We start from the raw sequence: 25,785 nt of genomic DNA, 5'->3' as shown, positions 1-25,785 counted from the left end.
GTAAATGTCGTCATATTGTAGTAATAAGTGTTTAATCTCTACATTGTGTTGTGTGTACTCTAAAAAGTGTTGCCACTTTATATGCGTGGCTTAAACCTGGATAGTTTCATCACAATATTAAGAAAATAGATAAACTCGAGGGAGCTATGAACAGATTGACTTAGTAATTGATAAAACTCAGTAGATTACATGACTATGAGCTTTATGGAGTGAAAATAATCAACTAATAGCAAATATGGTTAAAACTTTCAATTTACTCAGGATTCATGTATTTTGTTCCTCTGAAGGTTGTTGGTATTTCATTAAAGTTAAGTTGAATTTGCACACTAACAACAATACCACATCTAAGGCCAGCAAAGACATGATATTATATAGTTAAGTTCCTAAATCTGAAAGTGATTTTTTAATAAAAAAAATAGCAGAGAAGGCAGTGAGAAGACAAGTGTTTATTTTGTGTGTGTTTGTTTTTATTTTTGGGTAAAGTGCTCTCGGCTGGTCTCGTCTTGACTGAAGCAGCCAGCACAGATGGTCGCCCTGAGACCAACTCCATGTGCCAAGGTCACAAGATTCATGGTCTCCCAGCCGTCGTGGACACTGCTGCCAGACGTAACAGTGGTCAGTGAATATGACATATGAGATGGATAAAAAAAAGCCAATCCTATCACAGGGATACCATCGATTAACATGTGCTAAATCTGCTATTTTACATTTACATCTCAGGCATTGAGGAAATGCTCAGGTGGACCAGAGAAGGCAGGTAGGAGTTCAGCATCTCACGAAGACACGACTGACAGGATATGAAGCTACAATTAAAGAAAAATCACTGTGTATGTCAGCGATTGTAACTTCAGGACCCAAGTGCAGACAAAACAAATACTGGACAGGTAGAGTTCAGTGAAATAACAACAGACATAAAAGGAAATAATTTCAAAATAAGAACAGGAAATAAACAAAAGTCCAAATATGAAGTCTATAAAAATAGTCCACAGAAAGTGTCCCTTAAGAGTAGACCATGACAGTGTAAACAAAAAGAATATGAAAATACTTTGCTTCTAGATAATGAATTCACCTAAATAATTACACAACTGTACAAACTTTTGTTCCCTCTCCACCTCTCTTCTCTTTCTGCATGTCATTACCTTTCACTCCACCTTCCTCTCTTCACACCTACTCCTCCCCCCTCCAAAAGGTAAAAAAGACAAATACAAGCAGAGAACTGACAATGACTGATTTTAACATATCCTCCCGACTCTTTAGGTCCGTGTCAGACGGGCTCTACAAAACATAAACAGCAGAAAGGGAGCCGGTCCTGATGGTGTTCCTCGACGAGCCCTGAAAGCATGTGCCAACCAGCTTGCTGCAGATTTCACAAACATCTTCTCACAGTCACTACGACAGGCCACAGTTCAGACCTGTCTGAAAACTGCCACCATGATGCCAGTGCCCAAGACTTCAGCATTAACAGGCCATAATGATGACCAGCCTGTTGATGCTTTGAGAGCTGCTGGTGCTATCCAACATCGAGACCTGTACCCTACCCCCATCTCCACCAACATCATTTTGCCGACATGGCCAATAGATCCACAGATGACGCCATTTCACTAGCACTTGACACTGCTCTCACTCACCTAGAAAACCCCAACACGTGTCAGGATGCTTTTTGTTGACTTGAGTTAAGCTTTCAATTTCATCTACCGGCAAAAACTGCTCAACAAACTGCAGACACTTGGACTATACACATTTATCTGCCTGTGGATCAAAGACTTTCTCACCAACTGACCCCAGCATGTCAGATTAGGCAAACACTCCTCCTCTATTATCATCCTCAACATCAGTGCCCCCCAAGGCTGTGTCCTCTGTCCTCTCCTCTACTCCATAGTCACCTATGACTGCACTCCCACCCACAGCTCCAACGCCATAATCAGATTTGCCTGATCACAAATGAGGAAATTGTCTGCAGGGAGGAAGTCAGATACAGTCTTCATGGTGTAAGGACAATGACTTGATCCTCAACACCAATAGGACAAAGGATGTCATCCTACACTTCAGAGAGAACAAGAAAACACACAACACTGGAATATGCAACAACATAGAGGAGAATGAGCGGGTTGCCAATTTTAAATACCTCAGAGTCCACCTATCAGAAGACCTGACCTGAACATATGTATTTTCATGAATAATATACTGTATCTTTCTACAGTATCTTACTGGTTCATGACTAAAATAAAGATTTATATTAGTACTAATTTGAAGATCTGATGACCACACCTGCTTGCCTAGGAGCATTATTAATGACATTAGTATCAGTGATAGTATTGTTAGTTTAGTGCTAGAGTGTATTGTAGTAGCAAAGGCCACTTCTGGCTCAGCATTGGTGTGTTTCGTAAATCTGTTGTTATTGTAACAACAGGAGGAGTACCAAAAATAGTAGTACCAAAAAAATAGTAGTACCAAAAATAGCTGTAGCTGTTGGGAGGTCAGTTTTATTTCAGTACCTGGAGTTGAGGTGGTCCTGACAACCTCGGACCTCTGTAGAAGACGGATGACCTCCATCCAGGAGCTGCTGAACTATCTGATTAACATCCAGGATCCTTCCCATCAGGCTGTTCATTTCCTGGTCCAGACTTTCAAACCTACAAAAAGGGGCATTAATGCATTGGGCCAGTCAGAGCTTGTCACTCCTCAGTTACGAATCAAAAACAAAGAACCATAAAAGAGATAAAACGTTCGCCCTCCTCCTCACCTGTGTGCCACCACCTCCACGTCCTCCAGTCTCTCAGGGATCTCCATCTTGTCCAGCCACTGCTCCTTCTCATCAATCCACAGCTCGCAGGCGTTGACCTCACTGAACATGCGGTAGACAGCGAGGGCATCATGAAGCCACTGCTGTCTGAGCACCGCCACCTCAGCCACCTCGGTATACAGCTGCTCCACCTCTCCCATGCGAACCTGCACCTCCTGCAGAGAAGAGGGGACAGTGAAGGAGAAGTGCGAGGACAAAAAGGGCAAAAGAACAAATGCAGAAAGACAAACAAAATACTTTTCACCAAATAAGTTAAAACATCTTGACCATGCTCCCTCTACCCACCTCTTGATCACGGTACTGCAGGGGCAGCCCCACCATGTGTTTGCGTAGAGTCACCACATGAAGACGATGTTTGTCGATGGCCTCGCTGACCCCTCTGTGTTTTTTCAGCAGTGACTGAGTGGAGTACTCATCATGTCCGAAGTCTTCGCTGGAGACCAGGCGGTAAGCGTCCTGCAGCCATGCCACCAAGTCGTCTGTCTCCGTGGAGAACTGAAAAAAGTTGAGTGCCTCCTGCAGGTGGCCAAGACGCTGCGCTGCCTGGTCCTCCAGTCGCTTCCACTCGCCCTTCACTTCCATGATGCGCTCCTGGATCCCTGCAGTGCCGAAGCTCTTCTCACTCAGGATCTGTTTTCCTCGCTTCATGGTGTTCTGCAGGAGCAGGGCAGGATGGAGGGATAAACTCTAAATTATTTCACACTGCGGGCAGTAAAAGGAAACCCTAGCCAACATTTTAACTTTAATCTGGATACTTAAGTAGAACTGTGATGTTTCTTTTATTTGCAGGATATTTTGGAATAGAAAATCAATATGTAGCAGTCAATGTTGATATTGTGGGGGCTGCCACAAATAAATCCATGTATGAGAAACACTGTGTTATCATGGTCCAAAAAGTAGATTGTGAGACAACTTTGAAGAGCTGAGAAAAACAGTAGAAAGGGGACGAGAAGAACAAAAAAAAAAAATACATATCAACATACACAGAGTCCTCTGACTGAGTTACTGTACCTCCAACATCTACCCTGCATAAAGCCTGCACCTGTGTGATGTGACCATACCTCTTTGGCCCTTATATGTATACAGTATGATCCCATGTAACACTGGTGGAAAATCTTTAAACAATGTGTCATGTGTGTGTAGCCTTCCAACAGATGGGGGACTAATCAAAGGAAAAACACGCATAATTCAGTGTAGAAACAGGATGACAATGCCCCTGTCCATAGGACACAAGGGATCACCGGATGGTTTGATGAGTATGAAAATTATGTGACACGTATTCTATGGTCTTCACAGTCACCAGATCTCAGCCCAGATGAACACCTATGGTAGATTTAGGACCGACATTTTAGACAGCGCTCTCCAACACCATCATCAAAACACCAAATGAGGAAATATCTTCTGGAATAATGGTGTTCATCCCTCCAGTGGAGTTCAGCGACATGTAGGGTCAACGCCAAGGAGCACTGAAGCTGTTCTGGCTGCACATGGTGACCCAACATCTTACTAAGATGTACTACTGGGGCCTTTCTGTGTGGAGTTTGCATGTTCTCCCTGTGCCTGCGTGGGTTCCCTCCAGGTACTGTGGCTTCCTCCCACAGTCCAAAGACATGCACATTAGGTTAATTGGCGACTCTAAAGTGCCCATAGGTGTGGATGTGTGCGCAAGTGGTTATTTGTCTCTATATGGCTCTATATGTCAGCCCTGTGATAGACTGGCGACCTGTCCAGGGTGTAACCTGCCCTCGCCCAATGTCAGCTGGGATTGGCTGCAGCCCCCCCGCAACCCTATAAGGATAAACGGTATAGATAATGGATGGATGGATAATAATCAAAGTGTTTATAGCAAAATCTGAAATACCAATCACCAAACATTTACCTTTGACACTGGATGCTTTGGTTTTATTGATCTTTGACTGTTGCAAAGTTTTGTTTTATTTGGTCCTTCCTACTTCATATTGAATATTCTCCTGACGGGCTTCATGTTATGATCCTGTTTCTACATTTATAGTCACATCATATTAAATTTTACATGTGATGTTTCACAACAAGTATGAGTTGACAAAACAAGAAACACGTGAGGTCAATGTCAATAATCAAATATGAAAGTGAGCAACAAGTTTCAATGATGAATGCTGTGAGATTATATAAATTAAACTGTACTAAAAAGAGGCAAGGTGATATACTTTTCTGCAAAATATATATTTGTACTATTCAAAATGATTTTTGTCAAAAAAGTTTTTTTTGTGGGTGAGATCAGAGAGTAATTTATTAATGCTAATACATACATTTACTGAAGTACATTAAGTTTCAAACAGTAACTCCAGGTACTACAGGAATTCCAGGTGCTGATTCTCTCACACACAGATAAAAACACAAACACACATGCAAACACACCTGCAGCAGTGACCGATGGGCCAGCAGTTCTCCAGCCAGAGTCTTGTGTTTTTGTAGTAACCTCAGCACACTGCTGAGGTCCTTCCCATAACCCTGAGCTCCCAGGATGGAGCTCTTCTCCCTGATCCAGGCCTCTGACTCCTCCAGTTCCTAAAAGGAGAACAAACAGACAAAATAGATAAAACATTATTACTTTTAAACGAAACCACAGGCTTTATAACCCTAACATAACCTTCCTTTCGAAAGGAAAACATTAAAAAAATGTATTAAATGAACTGATACCTGGGAAAAGCAAAAAAAATTTAAAGATCAGTGAAAGTAAAAAACTATGTAAAGTAAAAAAGTTCAGAAATATAAAGCAGTCCTCTCCTGTAATCCATAAAGTGCATCTAACACAGATCCCAGTCTGTGTTCGACAGCCTCAAAAAAGGCAGAGGTAGAATTAGCCAAATGAATCAGTAATGTGATATAATTAGTGATTCAACAATGTGAACCAATGACAAAGAAATCCACTACTCTTATTATACACTCATTACTTTCATTGTTAATTCTAAAAGCTTATTCATAACGTTGTCACCAGCTCTGTGTTATCAAAGTGATAAACAGCTTTTTCCGCAGACACACAGATCCCCAGTCTGACGCACGGAAATGGACTGAGACAGAGTAAGACGAAGTGATGCAGCCCCATAGAAAGATGTCATAAATAAAAAATGCTGATTGTACCTGTCGTTCCTGTCTAAAAGATAAGACAGAAAAGGACAGATTTTTTTTTTAACATGCCTTTCAACTGGATTAATGCCACTCTATGGCAATAACTAATCTGATCATAAATGTTAACCCTTCTCTGCCAGCATACTACAAAGACAGGCTGTTATTAACAGCTATAGTTGTATCGATGCTGTAAAACACAAAAAGCTCCATATTTGCGGAGCTCCTCTGACAAACTTTCATAGCAGTGCTCCAGGCGAGCAACCAGCACTAAAAACATTTTGTTCTCGTGTCAAAGCAGCAAGTAACAAAACATTATCATTACAGTAATTTGCTTTGTGATTTATTATTTCTTTAGCAGACATTTCTGTTGAGCCGTCACTCTCATAAGCTGACTGTACACTTGGCAAGGTTGTTGTCTGAGAGTTGGGTTATGCAACAAAATAACTAATTTGTTTGACATGTTGTCCAACAAAAGTGTTTATAGTTATCAGAATGGCCACACTCAAAGGCAGAGTGAAAAGCTGGCAGCCATAGAGATACAGAAGACATGATAATTATTAAATATCAGGATAATGACACACAATCTCTCCTGACATTCATAGTGTTGTACTCAGTCATTTAAATGAAAAGTGACAGAAATAGTTGTTTTAAGAATTAAAAAAGAGAGAAGTTGAAAACCTGCTTACTCTCTCATCTCCGACTCAGACTTTCGGTTTCATAAATTTGAAGAAATTGTCATAAGCACCCTTCCTCCTAATTCCGATATCAAAAAGGAGCAGGTTTCCACAGTTGTTTGAAGTATCCCACAAGCACTTCAGGTGGCGTATAAAGGCCCGTTGACTGGCTGGGAATATTTAACACAACCCTGTCGGACTATCCTACCTGAAAAAAGGCCCACAGCTGTCTCGACTCCTCAAGCTCAGCACGCCTTTTAGCTGCCAGTTGTTTCAGCTCCTCCAGACAGGAAGAGACGTGGTTGACGCGGTTACAGATCACCTGTGGGTCACACGGTTGGTAACCTTGGAGGCAACAAAATGATGTTAATGACCATGAAAGAAAATAAGACTTAATTCATTACAGTAATGTACTCTGAGCTGGATCACCAAAAAAAACCCAAAAAAAAACATACTCCTTATTGATCTCAAGTTCAAAAAATCAATGTTCCTGTTGTGTCAAGGTCAAATAGTGTAAATCTCCACTTGACTGAATGAAATCTAACTAAATCCTTGCTTCCTCTTTTAACTTAGTTAGTCTATGACAGATAACAAGCACTGGGGAAAAGAAAACAATCTTCATTACAATCAAAATGACTTTGCTAACATCTGTACAGAATAATGAAAACCAAACCAACAAAACAGAACTTCAATGAACTGAAACAGAAACTGAACATTATAAGCTTTACAAAGGTTACATTTTAATATTGTATAGGTGTTGCTGTGCAGATACTGAAGCTTTTATCAATGCCGAATACCTAAAATTTAAAGTACATTCAACATTTCTCTATGTGTTCTGATTAATGCTTTTGGGTTTTAAAAAACAGAACATTTTCACTCTCATTAGTATTCATAATATTCATCAGTATACTTCAGTGATATACAAAGTATGAAAGCTCAGTGAGTGTGTGTGTGTACCCTCTATTGTGGTGAATTTGAGTGCAGCTGTGTTGAGTGTCTCGACCCTCTCAGCCTGCACTGCAATGTCGGCTTCCTGCAGGCTGTGTTTCTGCAGCAGGTCATCCACCTCCAGAAGATGCTTCCCAAAGTCCTTTGACAGCAGCTGGACCTGAGAGAGACAGGAAGGGACAGTAAAACAACAGAGTTTTTTTCTGATTTCATTTCTATGATGTTATTCTACTCATTCTTTATTTCTCTTTATAAATCAAAAACACTGACAGATACTTCTGCTCTGTCTCTTTCAATTTTCACTCTTCAACCCATATAGACTTTACACTTCCTCCATCTCCATCTCCACTGTTTCTTTCCTCTGTATCCAACTACTGATTATACAGTAGTTAGATAGAGATAGAGTGTCTCTTTCATTCACTCCCTCTCACACACCCTTCAATACCTGTGTGTCCTCCATCCAGTCAATCATGTAGACCATGTCCTGAAAAGTCTTCTGCAGGGCCAGGTTCTTCTCCAGACGGGTCCTCCTCCCTGCGACCAGCTCCTTCAGCAGACCCCACTGCCCCAGGATGTTCTCCTTGCGTGCCAAGATACGTCGGATGTCATAGTATCCTTCTGCCTCCATCTCTGCTGCAAGTTCAACCACCACTCCAATTCGCTCTTCATACGAGGCTATGTCTGCCTCGATGGCCTCGTGTTTCTTCATTGCTGCCTCGACTGCTGGTAGGTCATAGCCAAAGTTGTCCTGAAGGCAGAGATGAGGAAAAAGACAAAATGGAAGGTGTTTAGCCAAGGAAAGCAGACTGGACTCATGAAGATTAAATAATGAAATTAAGATGGTCAAAGAAGAACTTTATGATTTACATACTGACTAGACAGATGACAAATTAAAAGAGCCTAGATTTGACACACTAAAGGGAACAGGAACCGCTCAGTTAACACAAAATGCATAACATCTTCTCTTCCAAGTAGTCACAGAACACTTCACTTCACTGTTGTAACATCAGTGGACGAAAGACACGGGTATAGCTGTTGCGAAGGTCAGATGGGTTGAAGTAAGCTACAGGGGAAACATTCACACATTGCAACATAATTTTAGACTGAGGAGTTTTGGTTCAGTCTTACCCCGCCCAACCCCTCCTAGATCCCTACCTGTGATACAAGTCTCTGGTTTTCATTGAGCCAGGCTTGTCTCATGGTGGTTTTGTGGTCAAAGCGCTGAGCCAGCAACTCTAGCTTCTCCTGACGTATCAGCTCCTTGCGCAGAGCAACACCCCTCTCATGCTCAGCCTTCTCCAGCCTCTCCCAGGCCTGAAAAGAAAATAACAAAACGAAATGTTTGATAGTGGAAAAGTGATATTAAAATAGAGGTAATGGAAAATATAACTGGTTAAACAGTCATGGGTTTGACTGAAGGTTTTTTCTCAACTGTTAAAGAGTGATTGTGACCTTTTCATCAGTAACTCAAAAAGTGAAATACTGTATATGAAATAAAAACGACACAACACAGCTGGTGGATGTATGACCTTGTTGATGTCTGAGATGAGCTTCCCATCATGAGGCACGTATGGTTTCTGGTTGTTGGCTCTAAGTTTGCTTTGGATTGTGAAGAGAAGGACCTCGAGATTTCCCTTCTCCTGAAACCTGAGTGAGAGACAAAAAACTTTAGTTAAGGATACTGCTCCACAATATGACCTCTTCTCTTTCAATAGTCCCCTCTTGTGTAGGAGACACAACAAAATACTTCCAACTTTGAGGTCAAAGGAAACACTGAAGCTGCAGCCACAAAGTTGGTCAAGGATTCGGAGTCTTGATCAAGGACATGAGGCAGCATGAATGCTGGCTACATGGAGGTCTGACGACTGTGGTTAGAGGGCGATGTCTTTGCTCACTCTGCTTACCTGTTAACTCCAGTATCATTGCATATCATCACTCTGGGAGGGTCTACTGTATGAAGATCTCATGTGTATTTTTTACTGCTTCAGCAATAATATAATTTTCATTACTGATTAATCTGCTGATTTTTTTCATAATTCACTTTTCTATAAATTTTCAAAAAAATATTTAAAAATGAAATTATAAGAAATTATTATAGTCTAAAAATGTCTTGTTTTGTCCAACCAACAGTCGAAAACCATAAGATATCTTTCTATCATCATACATGACAAAAAAAGAGCAAACCCGCAGAGAGAGGCAGGAACCAGAGAATTTTTTTAATTTTTCTCATTGAACACCAAAGTACTGTACATTGTATGTATGTACTGTATAGACAGTGTCTGTGCTTTTGTAGAAACAACATCAGTGTGCATCTGTGTGTGTGTGTGTTAATTAATGTGAACTATGTCACTACACATAATTAAATAACCACAAATTATTTTATGATCAAGATAGATGTTAATCCTACTTGTACATTCCTCTCAGCTAATGTTAGCCTAAGACACTAAAAACAAAATTATTATTATTTGTCAAGTCTTATTTTGCAGGCAGGATGGAGGATCAGGCTTGAAGAAATAATAAATATATTATTTTGAAATATGTTTTTCACATATTTCTGATTATTTTCTATTATTATCAAAATATCAAGCTGCCATTTAAAAAAAAAAAAATCACAAAACGTACTTGATTGGCTTCTCTATAGTGCAGTAGGTGGTGAAGGCCTGTAGCTGCTGCTGGACTCCTGTCAGTGAGTTGGCAAACTTCTGGTTGCTGATGACCGCAATGGTCTTTTCGATCCAGTCCAGCAGGTCTGACGCCAGAGCCTCATACCGGTTGATGATTTTTTCTGCCTCAATACAGTTGTCTAGTACCTGACCAGGACAGGCAGAAGATGGTTCGGAGATTCAAAGAGGAAGAAGAGGTTAAGTAGAGAGTGGAACACAAGCAGACACAATGCGATACAGAGAAATGTTCAGAATTATGTTTTTACATCTCTGTCACTGAAGTTTTGCACATTTTTATGAATTGTAGTTTGTGTTTTTGCTTGACAACACAGCTGGTTCTTCAATTTTCAAAATAATGGCAGCTCAACTACTGTGTTAGCATTTATGCATTGGACATGAAATGTCTATATGTAAATCTGCATATGGGCCTATTTATTACCTTGCCAACCCTCTTGCCCTCCACGATAAGAGCCTTCATCTTGGAGAAATAGTGGTAGTAGGAGACCACATAAGTGATGATGGACTTTTCATCAGGGTTCTCTGTGTTCACATCTGTACCAGAGAGAGACGATGGAGGCAGTGAACAGAGGAGTTAATATCTGGTCAGCTTTAGCTGGAGCCACAGAAAAACTATTTTTCTCGGTGAATACAAAAAAATCACTTTTATGTCACTATTCCTTTTCTATCACTATTTCTGTATGTAATGTGGTTTAACTGACATTAACCCAAAACCAGTTAAACATTCTCACCTTCAGGGTCCAGGAGTTTGGTGAGGCCGAGGTGCTGCTCAGCGATGTTGAAGGCTTGCTGGAGGTTATGGGTTGCATTGGACCGTGTCAGCTTGTGGAACTCTATCAGGTCAGGTCTGGAGAGTGCAAGATGAAGCAACAGAATTTGCCATGCTTGTATGGCTCTAGTCCTAAAATTGCATGTCAGTCTTACAATTCTGTCTTTGTCTGCTCATCTAAATGTGCGTGTATTCATTTTGTTTTTGCTGGTGCAGCTGTTTTTGGTCTGGTGTTTTACATCATTAACATCTTAATTTAGATCTTAAATTCCTGAAAAACTGAAAAATACAACAACTTCTGCTGTAAATAAAAAAAAACAAAACACAAAGACATGGCAAACATTCCCACAATTTTCTATCTGCTGCTCTCATAGCATCAAACCCAATTTTAAACATGATAGATAGAATACTACTTACCTGTGTCTGTGTATGAGGGCATTGAAGGCAAGGCCGTCTCTCCAGCAGGTGGTAAAGTTCTGAATGTTGACCTCAGGGTACCTGGACGAGAAATCTTTTGTAACTTTAAGTGTGTTTTTGGACCATTTAGTTATTCTTTGAGTTTTAGGTATTAGGATTTAGGTATTTTGTAGCTGAAATTGTTATTATTTTTTACATGCCGTTACTGGGCCCCTATTCACAAACTTCTGAAGCTTATTGGGGTGTCCCATTTTCATCCATTAATATAATCATGTTTGTATGCTTTTACCTGTATTCGATTCTGACTTGTGTGAAATAAATAAATAAACAAAAATTAAATGGAAAATTACATAAATGATCATGGAATTCACTGTTGCAGGTCACAGTTTCCTTTATATTTATTTCACTGCTCACCCTGCGGTCTTCATCTGGCACCAGAGCAGTAGGGCATCCTTAGCAGAGCGGGTTTCTCTGTTGTCTTCTGTCTCTATTTTGATCACTTGGATCTGAACAAGAAAAGCAACAGGTTAAGCATTTGTGGGAGAGACAATGTGGCACAGACCCTTTCTGTTTAGGAAAATACATCCACATTTTAGGTTTTTACCTGTCCCTCACTGAAGACAGAGTCTACTAGTTTGGTGTTTAGCAAACAGAATCACTTGCTGTTTACTTTATGGTGCACTATATTGACTATCATTATATTTTAATGTAAGTTCCAACAATGGAGGGAAAAAAGTGTCCATGTACAACTGCTAACAATCCTACTCTGCAATGCCGTTGTATTTTATAGTGTTGCAACACTATACCTTTCAGTGATTGTTTAGTATGCAGAATCTCAATTTATAGAGTAAACTATTGAGTGTCTATAATATATATACAGTATATGGAGCAGAGAAAGATTGAATGAAGTTATTTCAGACACAGCCAGAGTAACAAAGACTGTCTAACATTTGCAAACTAGTCAGTGAAGTTAGCTTACTTCTTAGCCACCTGGCCGTGCTCCCATCCGGGGTCAGATAATTTGTATTTAGCTATAGATAATAAGCAGCAATCGCATCAGTGATTAAAGTGTTGCCAGTACCCATGTGACATAGTTTGGCAATGTCAGCCAATTTCAGTCCTGCCCATAAAGGCTCTGATTGGCTGAGTGGTTTCTCCAACTGGGTGAACAGCCATTCACAGGAGCAACGCCAGGCCTATCTGGATCACTTGAAAGAAAAAAAGAGATCTTGCAGGTGACTAAGAGGTCGAAGAAGAAATGTCAGAGTCACACTGCTCTGATAGTATACCTGAACTATAAAATGAACACACAGCGTGAGAGAATTAACACAAAGAACAGGCAAAAGCAATAAGAGCTGAGGATTTCAGTGCAAAGAAGTGCAGCGCCATTACAACGCCTGATGATAGGTGACAGTGACAGCTATTCCACCAATCACATCACATTGACATGATCCAAGGTAATTGGGGACCTGACACCCATGAATCAGCTGCTAGCCATGTTGTTAGGCACAACACTGCACGCACACACACACAAATGTTTGTACTTCTATCCTTCTGAGGACTCTCATGGACATAATGCATTCCCCCGTCCCTTACCCTAACCTTAACCATCACAACTAGATGCCTAACGACTATCCCTAACCCTACCCTTAAACCTAATTATGCCCCAAACCATGAAACCAAGTCTTAACCCTCATACAGCGCTTTGACCATGTGTCAGAACGTGAGTACTTCCCAAAATATCCTCACTCCAGAGGACTAAAACTCAAACTGGTCCTCATATCGCATAACCATACAAATGCACACACACAAATACATTTTGAAACTAGCTCTAAAGTTTATTTCAGCAGCAGAGACATCATAATTTATATGCAAACAATGCATATGGAAAAAGCCTAATTAATTTGAGCATAAACATTTATTAAATGTCCACCTTATTGCATTAAATATTTATTTTTATCGCAAAACGAATTTCTTTATTTCACAGTGAATTATTTATCAGTGAAAATGACCCAAATCCAAAAGTATAAATTAGCGCTGAATAATTAATCAAAATGTTATTGAAATCACAATATGGCCAAGTGCCATATCCAAATTTAAGGAGCTGCTATTTTTTGATAGAGGTAAAATGTGTCACAGCAGACCATAATAAATATAGCATTATGACGCTACACAGATCAACCTTTTTATACGTTTTTCAGTGATTGAAATGCAAAAATTACCATAGCCAATAAAATGGTGACTCATATCTAAATGTGTCGAAATAATTGCATTATGATTTTTTGCATATTGTGCAGCCCTACTTTAAATGATAAATAATGTATGACCTTAGGTGTTTAACATTTGAAAAATACCAAATATTAGCTGGTCACTGCTTCACAAATTAGAAGAGCTGCTTGCTTTCCACTGTTTCATACCACTATAGATCAAATGATGAAGAGGAAGCAAGCAGTTTCTAAGGCGTCACGATAGGCTGGTAACTTGTGAGTAATTAGTATTTGTCATTATTTTTGACACACAGATTAATTAAATGATTAATCAGTAAATCCATAAAATAAGAAAAGGATTAATTTTCATTGCAATCTAAGAGTTACTGTCTTAGTGATCAAGAACAGATGGAAGACCCTTAGACACAGAAAATTTGTCATAAATAGGAAATATGAGTATGATCCACAATTCACCATTATCTCCATGATTTGTTGTGATGTAAAATGTGTCTGCCAGCACTTGCTTCACTGCAACAGACTAAAAAAGGTTAAGAAAAGACAACATTGTGATGCTTACGACAATGTGTCAGATAATCTCACAGGGAATGTGTCACTAGGAACATGTCCCTGCTACTGCAACAATCTACATCTCAGCTGTGTCAAGAGTGCAGTATTGTGTGCATTCAGTAAAAATCTGAATCTATATATGTTGTCAAATACATAGTAAAGCTAGATCAATGTGTCTCAATTCAGACTCACTGGAAACTGCAAGTGAGCTGGCAGTGTGTTAGGTAAGCTCACACATACACACACTCACTGCATACAGCACAGGGACACTCAGCCAACCATATACAACACTATAATTGAAGTCACTGAAAATAATAACAGTCTGTTATTATTTGTGTATGGTTCTGCAAATACATTAGGATTACCTCTTCCTTTGCCTGTCAATCCTCTCCCTTCTCTCCTTTCTCTCTCTCTCTCCCTCTCTTTCTGTTTCTCTCCCTCTTTCTGTGTGTGTGCAGTTACTGCAGTGGTTTGGTACTACCTGCTGACTGGGCAAAGCAAACTCTCTCTTTCACCACAGAGGAAGGGAGGACAGGGGAAAAGAGGTGGAGATGAGGAGAGACAAAGTGCAAAAGGGAAAGATAAATGGAAGCTACTCGAGAAACATAAACCTCTGCCAACTTGCTGACGTTATTCTTACCACGGAAATCTTCCGTTAAATGAAGTTACTCTATAAACATGCTTTTGTATTTGGAATCAAACCGCAGACTCTGTTAGTATCCTAGTTATGGCTAAAAAACACAATCGCATAATGGCAAAACTCCCAGGCCTGGATCACTTGTAAACTATAAAATGAACTGTGTCTTTGCCTAAAGCTGATCAGTAGATAAGAATACACTGTACTTTAAAATGTAATTGTTCCAAGAGTAGCCAGGTCTCACAGCAAATGGAGGACATGAATTCAGCACTTTAGGCTACATCCATAATAATAAGTTTTAGTTTTAAAACATATCACTTTTGCTACATTTTCACCTGCCGTCCACACCACCCTGGAGTTTTCGAGGCCCTAAAATGGAGAATTTTAGAACCACTGCTGACCCTGTTTTAGTTTGGAAACTCCAGGGTTGCGTTTAAGTCTGCACTAGCAGAAACGGAGACACCCACGTCCTCTTCCTGACTGTCAGTCACAGTGTACCCTTCCCTGATTTGTCACACTCCAATCACGTGACCCTTTTCCGGACAAAGACAACCAGCATCATCCTCGACTACCAGTAGTGAATGCAACATGGATAATGAGTTACAAGTGTTGATGATCTTGTTGTCAATGCTAGCAGCTGATGTGCAGTTAAATTCTGCATTTTTTAATGCTAAGAAACCTCTGCTTGTACGTTTTGCCATGGCTGTTCTGAAATTATAGTATTTTCTGCAACTAAGCAACCAACTACAGAGTAGACAATCTGCGTCCCTCTTACACTGGCATGCACATGCCCAGTGTTGGTGAATGGTCATGTGATATGCATTTTCAGGCATGTCAGTATGGATGGAGATCATTTCTGATTTGGACAAACGCGCTTGTCTGGACGGAGATCATTTTTGTTTCAAAACACTGTTTTAAAATGAAAACATATCAGTGTGGTTTTAGCCAAAAGTGGAAATGAAATGAGACTGAACTGTCAGATAGAAGTAAGCTTTTCTTAGTCAAACATGACTAAAAATGTCATTTAAATTTGATGTGAATTTCTTTTTTTGCTGTACAGCTTTGTGCTTGTCGTTATTTATTTTTTTCATAGTCACTTAGTGGCTTTGTTTTCTCCTTTTCCATTGATATTGTGTGTATTTTGTTTTCATTTCAGTTTCAATCTCAGTTTCGTGTCCTCTCACCTCAAATGGCTTTTTGTTAGGTTTTCATTCCAAATAAGATTTTTTCTAAACTTACCTGCCTGCTTAAATAATGGCAAATAAAACAGTTGTGTAAGAATGGCTGTAGCTTCGAGGGTTATAAACGGCACCTTGTGAACAAACGATAAGGAAAACAGGAAAGACTGTGTTATACTGTATGTATTTCAAACTTATTTTAACCTTTGTTAATAATCAGAAACGGACTGAGCACACATGACTAATGGTCACATTCAGGCCCCACCTTTGGTTATTTAACACAACATTGCTGCTTATTGTTTCCCATCAGCAAACCATCCTTTCCCTCTATCCTCACTTCTTTCATAATTACTCCTTCTCACACACACACACTCCTGGACATCAGTCTCCTGCACTGCTCTCCTGTCTCAACGCATGCAAAATTGAAGAGGCCATCGACTAGTGGCTCCCTGAAGAAGAAGGAGAGCACGACGACAGCCAAGCTCACAGCTAATGGTGGCAAAGCTAGCCAGTAGCCAACACTATTGTATCCAAAACTGTGCAGTTACAGCTGCTTAGCTAGACTCAAACCATTACAATGTTGTGGAGTATATTTTTTGAAAAATATATGAATCTAAACTATATATTTCAGTCTACTGAAACATGTCATTCAGATCAAACACTGAAACTTAAACTTAAATTGTTGGGATTAAATTACATGTAAATGATGTCCATCATGAACTATGTTTCAACAGTTAACATACACGTACATTTTTTTAAACATTTACACTGAAATCATGAGACCAATCAGCCATATTGCACACACACACCATTCACCTCTTTAATTGCCTCACTTGCCTGGCTTGCAGAAGGTCACTTGACATAACATGAGCTAATTCTTCTAGCAGTGCTTTTAAACGCGCTTTGTGGTAGGTAGCCAGCCCAAGCATGACAACACTGAGTCCCAAGAGACAGCTACGAGCCGACTGTGCACCGTGAATATTACAGAAGGGTCTGAATAATGCTAAACAAGCATTTCGTGCAGAGGCCACGCTGTAGCACTGAAGCGTAATGAAGAGGAGCCCTGGGCTTATGCTGTACTTACATGGCAGGAACTGATCCTGTATCACTGCTGCTAAGGCCTGGAAACCTGTGTATGTGTGTGAATGTGAGTACAAGTTTGAGTGATAAAATGTGTATGCCAGTATGCAAGCACATAGGTATGTTTGTGACTAGATAGATAGATAGATAGATAGATAGATAGATAGATAGATAGATAGATAGATAGATAGATAGATAGATAGATAGATAGACAGGCTGAGAGAGTGTAGATGTTAGAGAGCGAGTGCAGTGTGGGTAAGTTTCTGTGTGTGTATGTGTGTCCTTGTTGAAGAACAGACTGGAAGGCGACTGCTACCTCTAGGCTGCTGAGCCCTGAGTGACATTCAGGCTTTATCCACCAAACACTGCTGTCGCCGTCGCACACTGATGATGCTGCAGCTGTGACAACCTCCCCCAAACTGTACTGCTGGCAGCTCATCCTAAATGAAGCCACTGCTGATTACAGCATCCTGGCACTTTAGTAAGTAGCATGGGAACACATGCCAGCAAGTCAGTGCACTAACAAAGTCCACCTAGCGTACTTTAATTCATTAGAAACACCCATGTGACACTGCTAATATCAGACCAATACCAGTCTTAAAGTTATAATAAGATAAGAATAATAATAAGATTTCAATGAAATCAAACTCCCTTTTTGATTCTATCTATGGACACAATTTTTCAGAAATGACCTTTCCATGTGGTGGTAGAGTGGCCATTCTGATGTTGGATTCAAATAAGGGACTCACAGGAAACAATACAGCATGCAATCCAGCTTTCACTCTCCTAGTCAGAGTTGTATTAAAGGTCTCATATTGTAGAACGGTAGGTAGACTTCTTTGATTATAAAACAGGTCTAGGTCACAGCGGACCGGGTTCGAATCCGACTCGTGGCCCTTTGCTGCATGTCATCCCCTCTCTCTCTCCCTGATTTTCCTGTCTCTCTCTCTCTCACTGCAACTATTGGATTGAAGGCAAAAAATGCCCAAAAAACTAACTTAAACATTTCATTCAGCTGGCACAAGCAAGCACAAGAAACACAATGTATTTGTCACCAAGGTTAGCACTGACTGCTATCATTCATTAAAAATGCATCTTCAATACTAAACAAGACATCAAATTAGTTTTAAATATTTCAGGGTTAGTGCAGCACCAATGACCACTCACAGTGAGCTGTTAGATAAAGAGCTGCAGGCAACAGGCTGCACTCCACCCTTGGCCATGACTCAACTAGATGTGACATCTCCAAAACCGAGTCATTACATCTCTGAGCTGTGATAACATGTTATACAATAATCTTAGCAATACCTTGGTGTTTTATATGTGTTTATTTACCTGGAAGCGTAGAATGATGGTCCACATAAGGCCCAGGGTGAGGCGATGGTTCCCATCCACAATGTCATGGGAACCAACATTTTCCAGGTGAACCCTCTGTTCTTTGAGGAACTGCAGAGCTTTGTCAACATTTTCCAGGCAGTGGATCCGCATACGACCCCGAGTAGGCCTCGGCTGGGGGAGGACCGAGGGATGAATATGTTTGATATCAAAGCCCTTATTATTATAGTGTATTATAGTGCTACATGCAACATCATGCAACATTAGCATTAACATTAATATAATTACCATAGGGAAAGATAACTTTTAAAAACATATGCCAATGGGTTGGATTTTACTAGTAAAAACAGAGCTTACGAGTAAAAACAGTATTTGAGGTAAAGCTTTGAGAGTTGATGGAAATGTTTGGTTTAAGAACAGGTAGATTTTTACATTGAGTGATGTGTGTGTGTGTGTGTATGTGTGTGTATATGTTCTCACCAGCAGCTCTCCACTGAGGACCTCCAGCAGTCTGGTGAGCATGTATCCATCTCTCAGGTCGTTGTAGAGGTCAGATATACGACAGGACACTCTGGCCAGATGGGAGTTAACCCACTTGGTAAAAGTCTTTTTCTGCACCGCATCTCGTTCGTCTGAGCGAAATAAAGAAATTAACTTCAAATCAAAGGGAAGGGCATAAAGACGAACAATCTGGTTCCGAATAAAGCCTTTGCTTTGTTTTAAAAAAGACAGTTAATATTAAATAAAATACTATCCTAAACAGCATTAGCTAGCACTAGCATTTAATCAAATTTTGCTTACAGTTTTACCTTGTGAGGTTACCTGATGAGGCTTTTTAAAATATGAGATCTATGTTCTGTGTTTCTGGAGGGAAGGATTTTTAGTGCTGCTTTACCAATAAAATCATATTAACACTAATGTTAGTGGATTAGTTTGAAGCCACCTACTTGAAACAAATGAAGAATTAAAAACTCAACACCATGCCCTTGGTATATTAATATATCTTCTTATGCAGGTCTGTTCATAGTGTGTTTGTCTGTATGCATGTGACCTCTGACCTGCCAGGGCCTTGATGCGGGAGCACTCGAACAGCTTGGAGCTGGTACACTCCGTCTCCCAGAACCCAGAGCTGATTGGTCGGTTGTTGTTGTTGAGCTGGCGCTGGGCTTCCGCGTTGTCCAGGTCTGGGGAGGCATTAGCCATCGCGCCCGACGCCCTAAAATACACACACAAATGCTGGTCACACATATACAGACACAGAAGAGACACAGAAACACAGGTATTGATGCATGTGTGTAGAAACATGAACCCATATGGACACAGTCAACATTCGCCTTTTGTTAAAACTCAGATATCAGCTTGTCTATGTTGTAAATAAAGTCTGTCTGATGACATATATGCAGTAGCTCAGTCGTTGTAGGTTTTAATAACATGCTGAAAAAATTGACTTCTATTTGAACCTAAAGGTACATTCATTAATCAAATAAACAGTAACATTTTATTATTGTGATCATCAGGAAAAGTAATGACCCTCATTCTCAGAGGACAGCTTTGGTTAAAATGCATAAAAAGCTGTTTCAGAAGCTCTACACATGCACGTGTTAGTCAGGAAGGTAGGGTCTTTATTACTCCCCAAGCAGTAATAACACAGACAAAAATAATAACACCGCAAGGATACATTTAGGCTAAAAATAAGTACTGAGAATAAATAATAATAATAGAAAAGTAATAAAAAATAAAATACAAACAAAATGCTATGTGCAAATGTCCGGGTTCGTGGTGTGTGTGTGACTGCCTTTGCTGTGCAGTTTATTTATCCCGTTGGTGTCTGTAGTGCGTAATTGGTGGTGTACGTAGACAGAATACTCACATGTACATGTGTGTAAAGGCATTTTCACATGTACTGTACATACACACACACACAATCCCACATGCATAGGAGCACAAATAAGGTGGTGAAGAAGACAGGTGTCATTGCTGTGTTCTTGTCCTGTCTAACTGTCAAACACACCCCCATAGGTGAAAGGCTGTTCACACTTCATAATTAAATTCTGACTGACTTCACACACTTTATCAGACATTTTTTAACCCCTATTTAGCCAAACAAGTTCACTGAAGCAAATTAATTTACAGGGAAAAGTATGTGCAAACAGTTACTGCAACATCCCTAATTTAATTGAGATCAAAATGCACAAATAAAATGACTCACTGCGGAAAGAAAAAAAAAAAAAAACTACTCAGGAGTACGTAAGTAACAGCTCCTTCCCGTTCATGAATGATGCAGCACCTGTCCTTGGCATCACAGCATTTTACAATAGAGAAGCTTAAAATAAAATCTCTCTGATGATTCAAAGGATGGTGGGAGACAGAGTAAAAATTATTTGGTTCTCTCATCTCTCCCATCTCCTCCATTGACAGCTGAAAACCAGACGATAAAAATAACTTCTAAACCTCACCAAGAAATCACACAGTACAGGGTGAGAGGTAAGGAATGGAAATGTTCAAAACATCAAAATGATAATGAAAAGATTTAGGATTGGTTCGTTTTTCTGACATTCACTGTTTTCAGTTGAATACATTATAGGAGCTGATAGAGCAGTTTGATGTCAATCACCGATTTGTCAAAACTCAAAGAAAACCAAAATCTTGCAGAACGGATGGATTCACCTGGTGTAAACAATATGCTTCAAGCACTGCACGCTTCTGTTTCAGGTATCCATTAGAAAAGTCAGAGACACCTAAAAATCAGCAGTGGGTGAATACTTAAACTTCTTGCTCTCATGTGCTGGAAAAGCCTGACAGCTATCAAATATGAATCTCGTCTTCAAAGGTCACCCTCTCATTCTTAAACATGCAGCTAAAAGGGATTTAGCTATGTCTGTTTTAGCATTTTATACACCCTTCCTTATATTCTATTAACCCTGTTTAAAAAATCCCATGTATTTATAATCTTTTAGACAGTACATGTCATGTAAAGTCCAGATGGCCCCATAGTTTGCAAATTAAAGTGATGGATGCTCATTACTAAAAGAGCATAGAATTCAGCCATATTTTAGCATGTTGGGGGAAGCATGTCGTTTGTTGTTTGTTGAGGAAAGGCGGGTGGACGATGCTGCAGGAGAGGATTGAGTTTCTATGGATATTTTGTGCTCTATGATGGATGAAAACTTTAACAGCCATCTTTCAACCCACAAGGGGTTTGTGTTTAATACAAAATAGAGATAATAATACATGTAAAACATGTTTCTCAGTCTTTATAGATATTGAGAAACAAGAAGAATCTATTATGTGAATCCTGGTGCAACACTGTCATATTAGTGTTTATCTGCCATCTTTTGTGTTACACATGTTATGCATGTGATGGATACATGAAAAACACATGCAGTGGTTTCTCCGAGCAAAGAGCAGATGTGCCAAGAGGAAATGAAATATGCCATTTGGTGCTCTTCTCCAAAGCTGCTTAGGGTGTGGGAATACATGTTTGCATGCATGGCCGGACCCAGTGGGAAACAAACCCTTGTTCTTACTGAGCTGTCTCACATGTAGGCCAAGGGACAAAACTGATGATTTGGAAATGTGACGAGGGAAACACAATACAGCTTCTTATTTATTTCTGGAACGCCTGTTTTTTTCTGTGACTCAAAAAAAAACATTTGACGTTGTTAAGACTCGTGCTGGTCCATGTTTTTGTTGAGGAGCACTTTTTTGACCAATAGGCACTTTCAAGGGTTTGAAGGTTTGAAAAAAAAAGAAAATAATATATAGCCATTCCATTCTGAATGGCTATATGTACAGACCACTGGGGCTGAATTAAAAAAAATATAGAGTAGTATACCCTCCCTTCTTCATATGTTTGTTGGCCTTCTCTTAAAGCATTAAAACCGTTGGCCTTACTAGTGTTCACCTCTCTGCAGCCATTGAAGCTCATGTCCTTGAAATGCCTTGTAAGATAACAGAACACTGAATGAAAAATGTTCTTCCCTCTTTCACCCTCAAACCTCCTCAGCCCCCTTCCTTTCCCCATCAAACCCCATCCACACCTCTCACTCTCACTCAAACAGAAAATTACTAGATGGACATCAATCCAACATATTAATAAGACAAATGCACCAGTGCACAATTCACAGACTAAACAAGAATTAATGTGAAATTAATGAAACTGTGCTTGTATTTATTATTATTATTTAAATAAAAAAAAGTGGATCAAAGGATTTTCATGATTATGAGTTTTTGATTGATTTATTAATTAGGATTTCAAAAAGACTAAAAGTCAAAGAGTGATCGAGGCTGCTGCAGGTTTAGGGGTTTCTCTGTCATTTTCTGCATCAATCTATTTGTTGTAAATCTCTTTGTCTTCCCCTCATCTCACCCCTTTTCTGGCCCATCCTCCATCTCCACCACATCAAAAGTCGAACATCACATGTGAAACCCCTGGAAAACAACATAGCCATATCGAGTAAATGTCAGCATGCCCTGCAAGACAAAGAGAGGATGGGTAGATGTGCACATGCACTTAGCTGTTCTCCCTGGAGAGAGTAACAGCAAAACATTACAGTGCTTTCTGTCTGATGATGAGGACTGCAGCAGAAGTGAAAACTACAGGAAATCAGTTGAATTTATAGGCTAACTGAGTGAATATGCAAAGGTGCTAATCCCACTGTGCCATTCAGTCAGAGAGGCATGCAAACCAGTTTTACACATTGTAATATTATTAATATTAGAACACTGTAATACTCATTTAAAATTTTGTTGTTACCGTAATACATGTAATGTAATTAGAGTTACAACTAACGATTGATTAATCCGATGATTACTTTTTTGATGAATCGCTTTGTCTATGTCAGAAAATAGTAACATAGAAATACAGTAAAAAATCGATCAAACTGGCCAAGAACATAAAGTGAAATAATAAAATGTCTTGTTTTGTCTGATCAACAGTCCAAAAACCAAAAGAAGCTTTGAGAAGCTGGAACCTGTGAACGTTTCTACAATTCAATATCAAAATAGTTACCATTTAATTCTCTGTTGATTGATTACTCAAGTAATTGACTAATTGAAGAGCTACTGAACAGTATATTATTTTATCCACCTGGACAGCTACAACATAAAAGCTGCTTGCAGGTTAATACATCAGTAATTTTACACTATGAACATTTTTCATGTTTTTTTTTTTTTTACTTTTTGTAAATTGTGGTTCTTAAATATAATAAAATCTCATTTTGAGCACATGGGTTTTTTTTTTTTTTTTTAACATTTTTCACATTTACTTAAGAAATTAAAAAACTGACTGGCTTGTATTTGATTATGGGGTACTAAGACCTGCAAAAGATGCACTGGATGTATCTTCAAAAATCTTTATATTAGTTCATCTGCTATATTTTGTCTCAGAGGAACTGGTACAGTATCTTCTTCTGTGTTAGGTGGAAAATGGCTTTTCATCCTTCATCCTGAGGAACTGACAGCAAAACCCAACAACCTCTTAAACATCACTGAAACAATGTCTACAATCAAACTTCCTTGCAGCTGTACTGAAAATATCTCAACATGACTTGGTCGAGTTAGTCTTTAAGTCTCAGATAAATGGCAGCTGATGATGTGATATGAACCAGCCCCATGTTTAACCTCCCTAAATCCCTATATATTTTTCATCCATATCACCTGTGTGGCAAAATCTTTTGCCAGCGTTTCCCTTTAGAGTGTGAGAGAGCCAAAATCAAAGTTGGCTGCACACAGTCCCACTGCAGACCAAACTGACTGATATTACAAACCATGAATTCAGCAAAGGTTCACACAGAAACACTCCTGCCACAGAGAGATGGGAGTATGTGGATAATAAAACAAGGGAAGCTTATCTGAGAAAGCTAGAGTGATCATTTTAACCATATCACTGTCTCAGCTGTCAGCACACTGTAAAATGAGTGTACTGCCATGAAGTAGAAAGAGAGACTCATAGTACAGACCAACAGCATGAGAATAAAACAATGTAATACATGTGGAATATCACGTTTAGACATGATGAGATAACATCAACAAACTAAAACACTTATCGAAACCAATCATTGCATTACAGAGGAGAGTAGAAAGTATCTACACCACATCAGTCAAACTGCTACACTGTCATGTCAGTCAAAATAGTGTGTGTGTGTGTGTGTGTGTGTATGTGTGTGTGTGTGTGTGTGTGTGTGTGTGTGTGTGTGTGTGTGTGTGTGTGTGTGTGTGTGTGTGTCCTCTGCTCTCCTTGCCCTGATCCTTGCCTAACCTCAACCACCTGGTGTCTTTCAATCAATCAGACTCACATCTCACAGGACTGCTCTGATGTATATCTGTGTGTGTATGTCTGTGTGTCTGTGTGTGTGTGTGTGTGGGGGATTTTCAGAAATAATGTTGACTCTCTTGCCTGGGGCTAGTGGATTCCTCAACAGCTGAGTCTGAATATTAGAATAAAGGTGATAAAACACACACACACAGACACAGACACAGACACAGACACACACACACACACAGACACACACACACACACACACACACACAGACACACACAGACACATACAGACACACACAGACACACACACAGACACACACACAGACACACACACACACACACACACACACACACACACACACACACACACACACACACACACACACACACACACACACTCCTGGCTATCCATTTTCTGCTCCATAAGTATGAGCAGCAGTGAGATGCTTCATGATTTCCTCCAGAGACTGAGCACAGAAGAGACTATCTGCGTTCAGAGTAGTATGAATGAAAAGCCCACTTTTCAACGTCAGAATATCAATAAGAAATAATTTTAATATTTTAGTTGGAAACTTTTGTCTTAAGCAAGCAGCAACAACCATTATCACATGCTAAGACCAATGCAGAAGAACTGTAATATTGGGAGACTCATAAGAGACAAATTTTAAAAGAATGGTAAAAATCAGAGGAGTAGAGGCTGTATGTACTGACTTTTAGTCACTAATTCAGATCAAGCTCCAAAAATGCTGGACACTACAACTTCCATAATGCAAGTCAATAGCATTGCTCATTAGACTGTCCCTGCCCCCCAAAATGCCCACTATAAAGTCCGAGACCCCTGATGACCACCATCAGGTTTACTTTCTTTCAGGTTTTAAAACGCTTTCAGAAGATCATAGGCTGTTGCTCTTTCAAATGCAATTGGCGCAAACTGTTTCTATTTGGGGGAGTTTACAGCCCGCAGTGTTGCCAACTTCATGGACTTTTCAGACCCTCCCTCTTTCTTTGTCTACTCTGTTCAGTGAGTGGCAGAGGTGGAGCAGCAGTTTGTTACCCAGATGGAGGCTGTACGCTGTGTGAGAGACAAAATAAGACAGATATTCTGTTGTTTCTAATTTT

At 39.7% G+C, this 25,785-nt stretch overlaps 1 protein-coding gene across 4 annotated transcripts in view; it reads right to left on the bottom strand.

The window, feature by feature from the left end:
• Positions 1–25,785, bottom strand: part of LOC130167532 (spectrin beta chain, non-erythrocytic 4-like) — an 87,575-nt gene that overhangs the window by 52,682 nt on the left and 9,108 nt on the right. For all 4 annotated transcript variants that reach the window (XR_008827301.1, XR_008827302.1, XM_056373813.1 and 1 more), the window contains exons 2-18: positions 19,463–19,620; positions 18,885–19,036; positions 18,405–18,578; positions 11,815–11,906; positions 11,401–11,481; positions 10,946–11,061; positions 10,636–10,748; positions 10,156–10,343; positions 9,063–9,180; positions 8,689–8,847; positions 7,979–8,281; positions 7,543–7,693; positions 6,794–6,930; positions 5,201–5,350; positions 3,089–3,457; positions 2,744–2,958; positions 2,496–2,633 (exon numbers count right to left, since the gene is read on the bottom strand). Coding sequence is in view for 2 of the 4 variants with exons in the window: in XM_056373813.1 (XP_056229788.1) it covers positions 2,496–2,633; positions 2,744–2,958; positions 3,089–3,457; positions 5,201–5,350; positions 6,794–6,930; positions 7,543–7,693; positions 7,979–8,281; positions 8,689–8,847; positions 9,063–9,180; positions 10,156–10,343; positions 10,636–10,748; positions 10,946–11,061; positions 11,401–11,481; positions 11,815–11,906; positions 18,405–18,578; positions 18,885–19,036; positions 19,463–19,607 (2,801 nt within the window). In the remaining 2 variants the exon portion in view is untranslated. The remainder of the gene's footprint in view (positions 1–2,495; positions 2,634–2,743; positions 2,959–3,088; positions 3,458–5,200; positions 5,351–6,793; positions 6,931–7,542; positions 7,694–7,978; positions 8,282–8,688; positions 8,848–9,062; positions 9,181–10,155; positions 10,344–10,635; positions 10,749–10,945; positions 11,062–11,400; positions 11,482–11,814; positions 11,907–18,404; positions 18,579–18,884; positions 19,037–19,462; positions 19,621–25,785) is intronic.

The sequence above is a fragment of the Seriola aureovittata genome, chromosome 4, assembly GCF_021018895.1.
Source record: "Seriola aureovittata isolate HTS-2021-v1 ecotype China chromosome 4, ASM2101889v1, whole genome shotgun sequence".
NCBI lineage: Eukaryota > Metazoa > Chordata > Actinopteri > Carangiformes > Carangidae > Seriola > Seriola aureovittata.
Note: the sequence above shows the minus strand (reverse complement) of the source record. Positions and strands in the feature narration are given on the sequence as shown.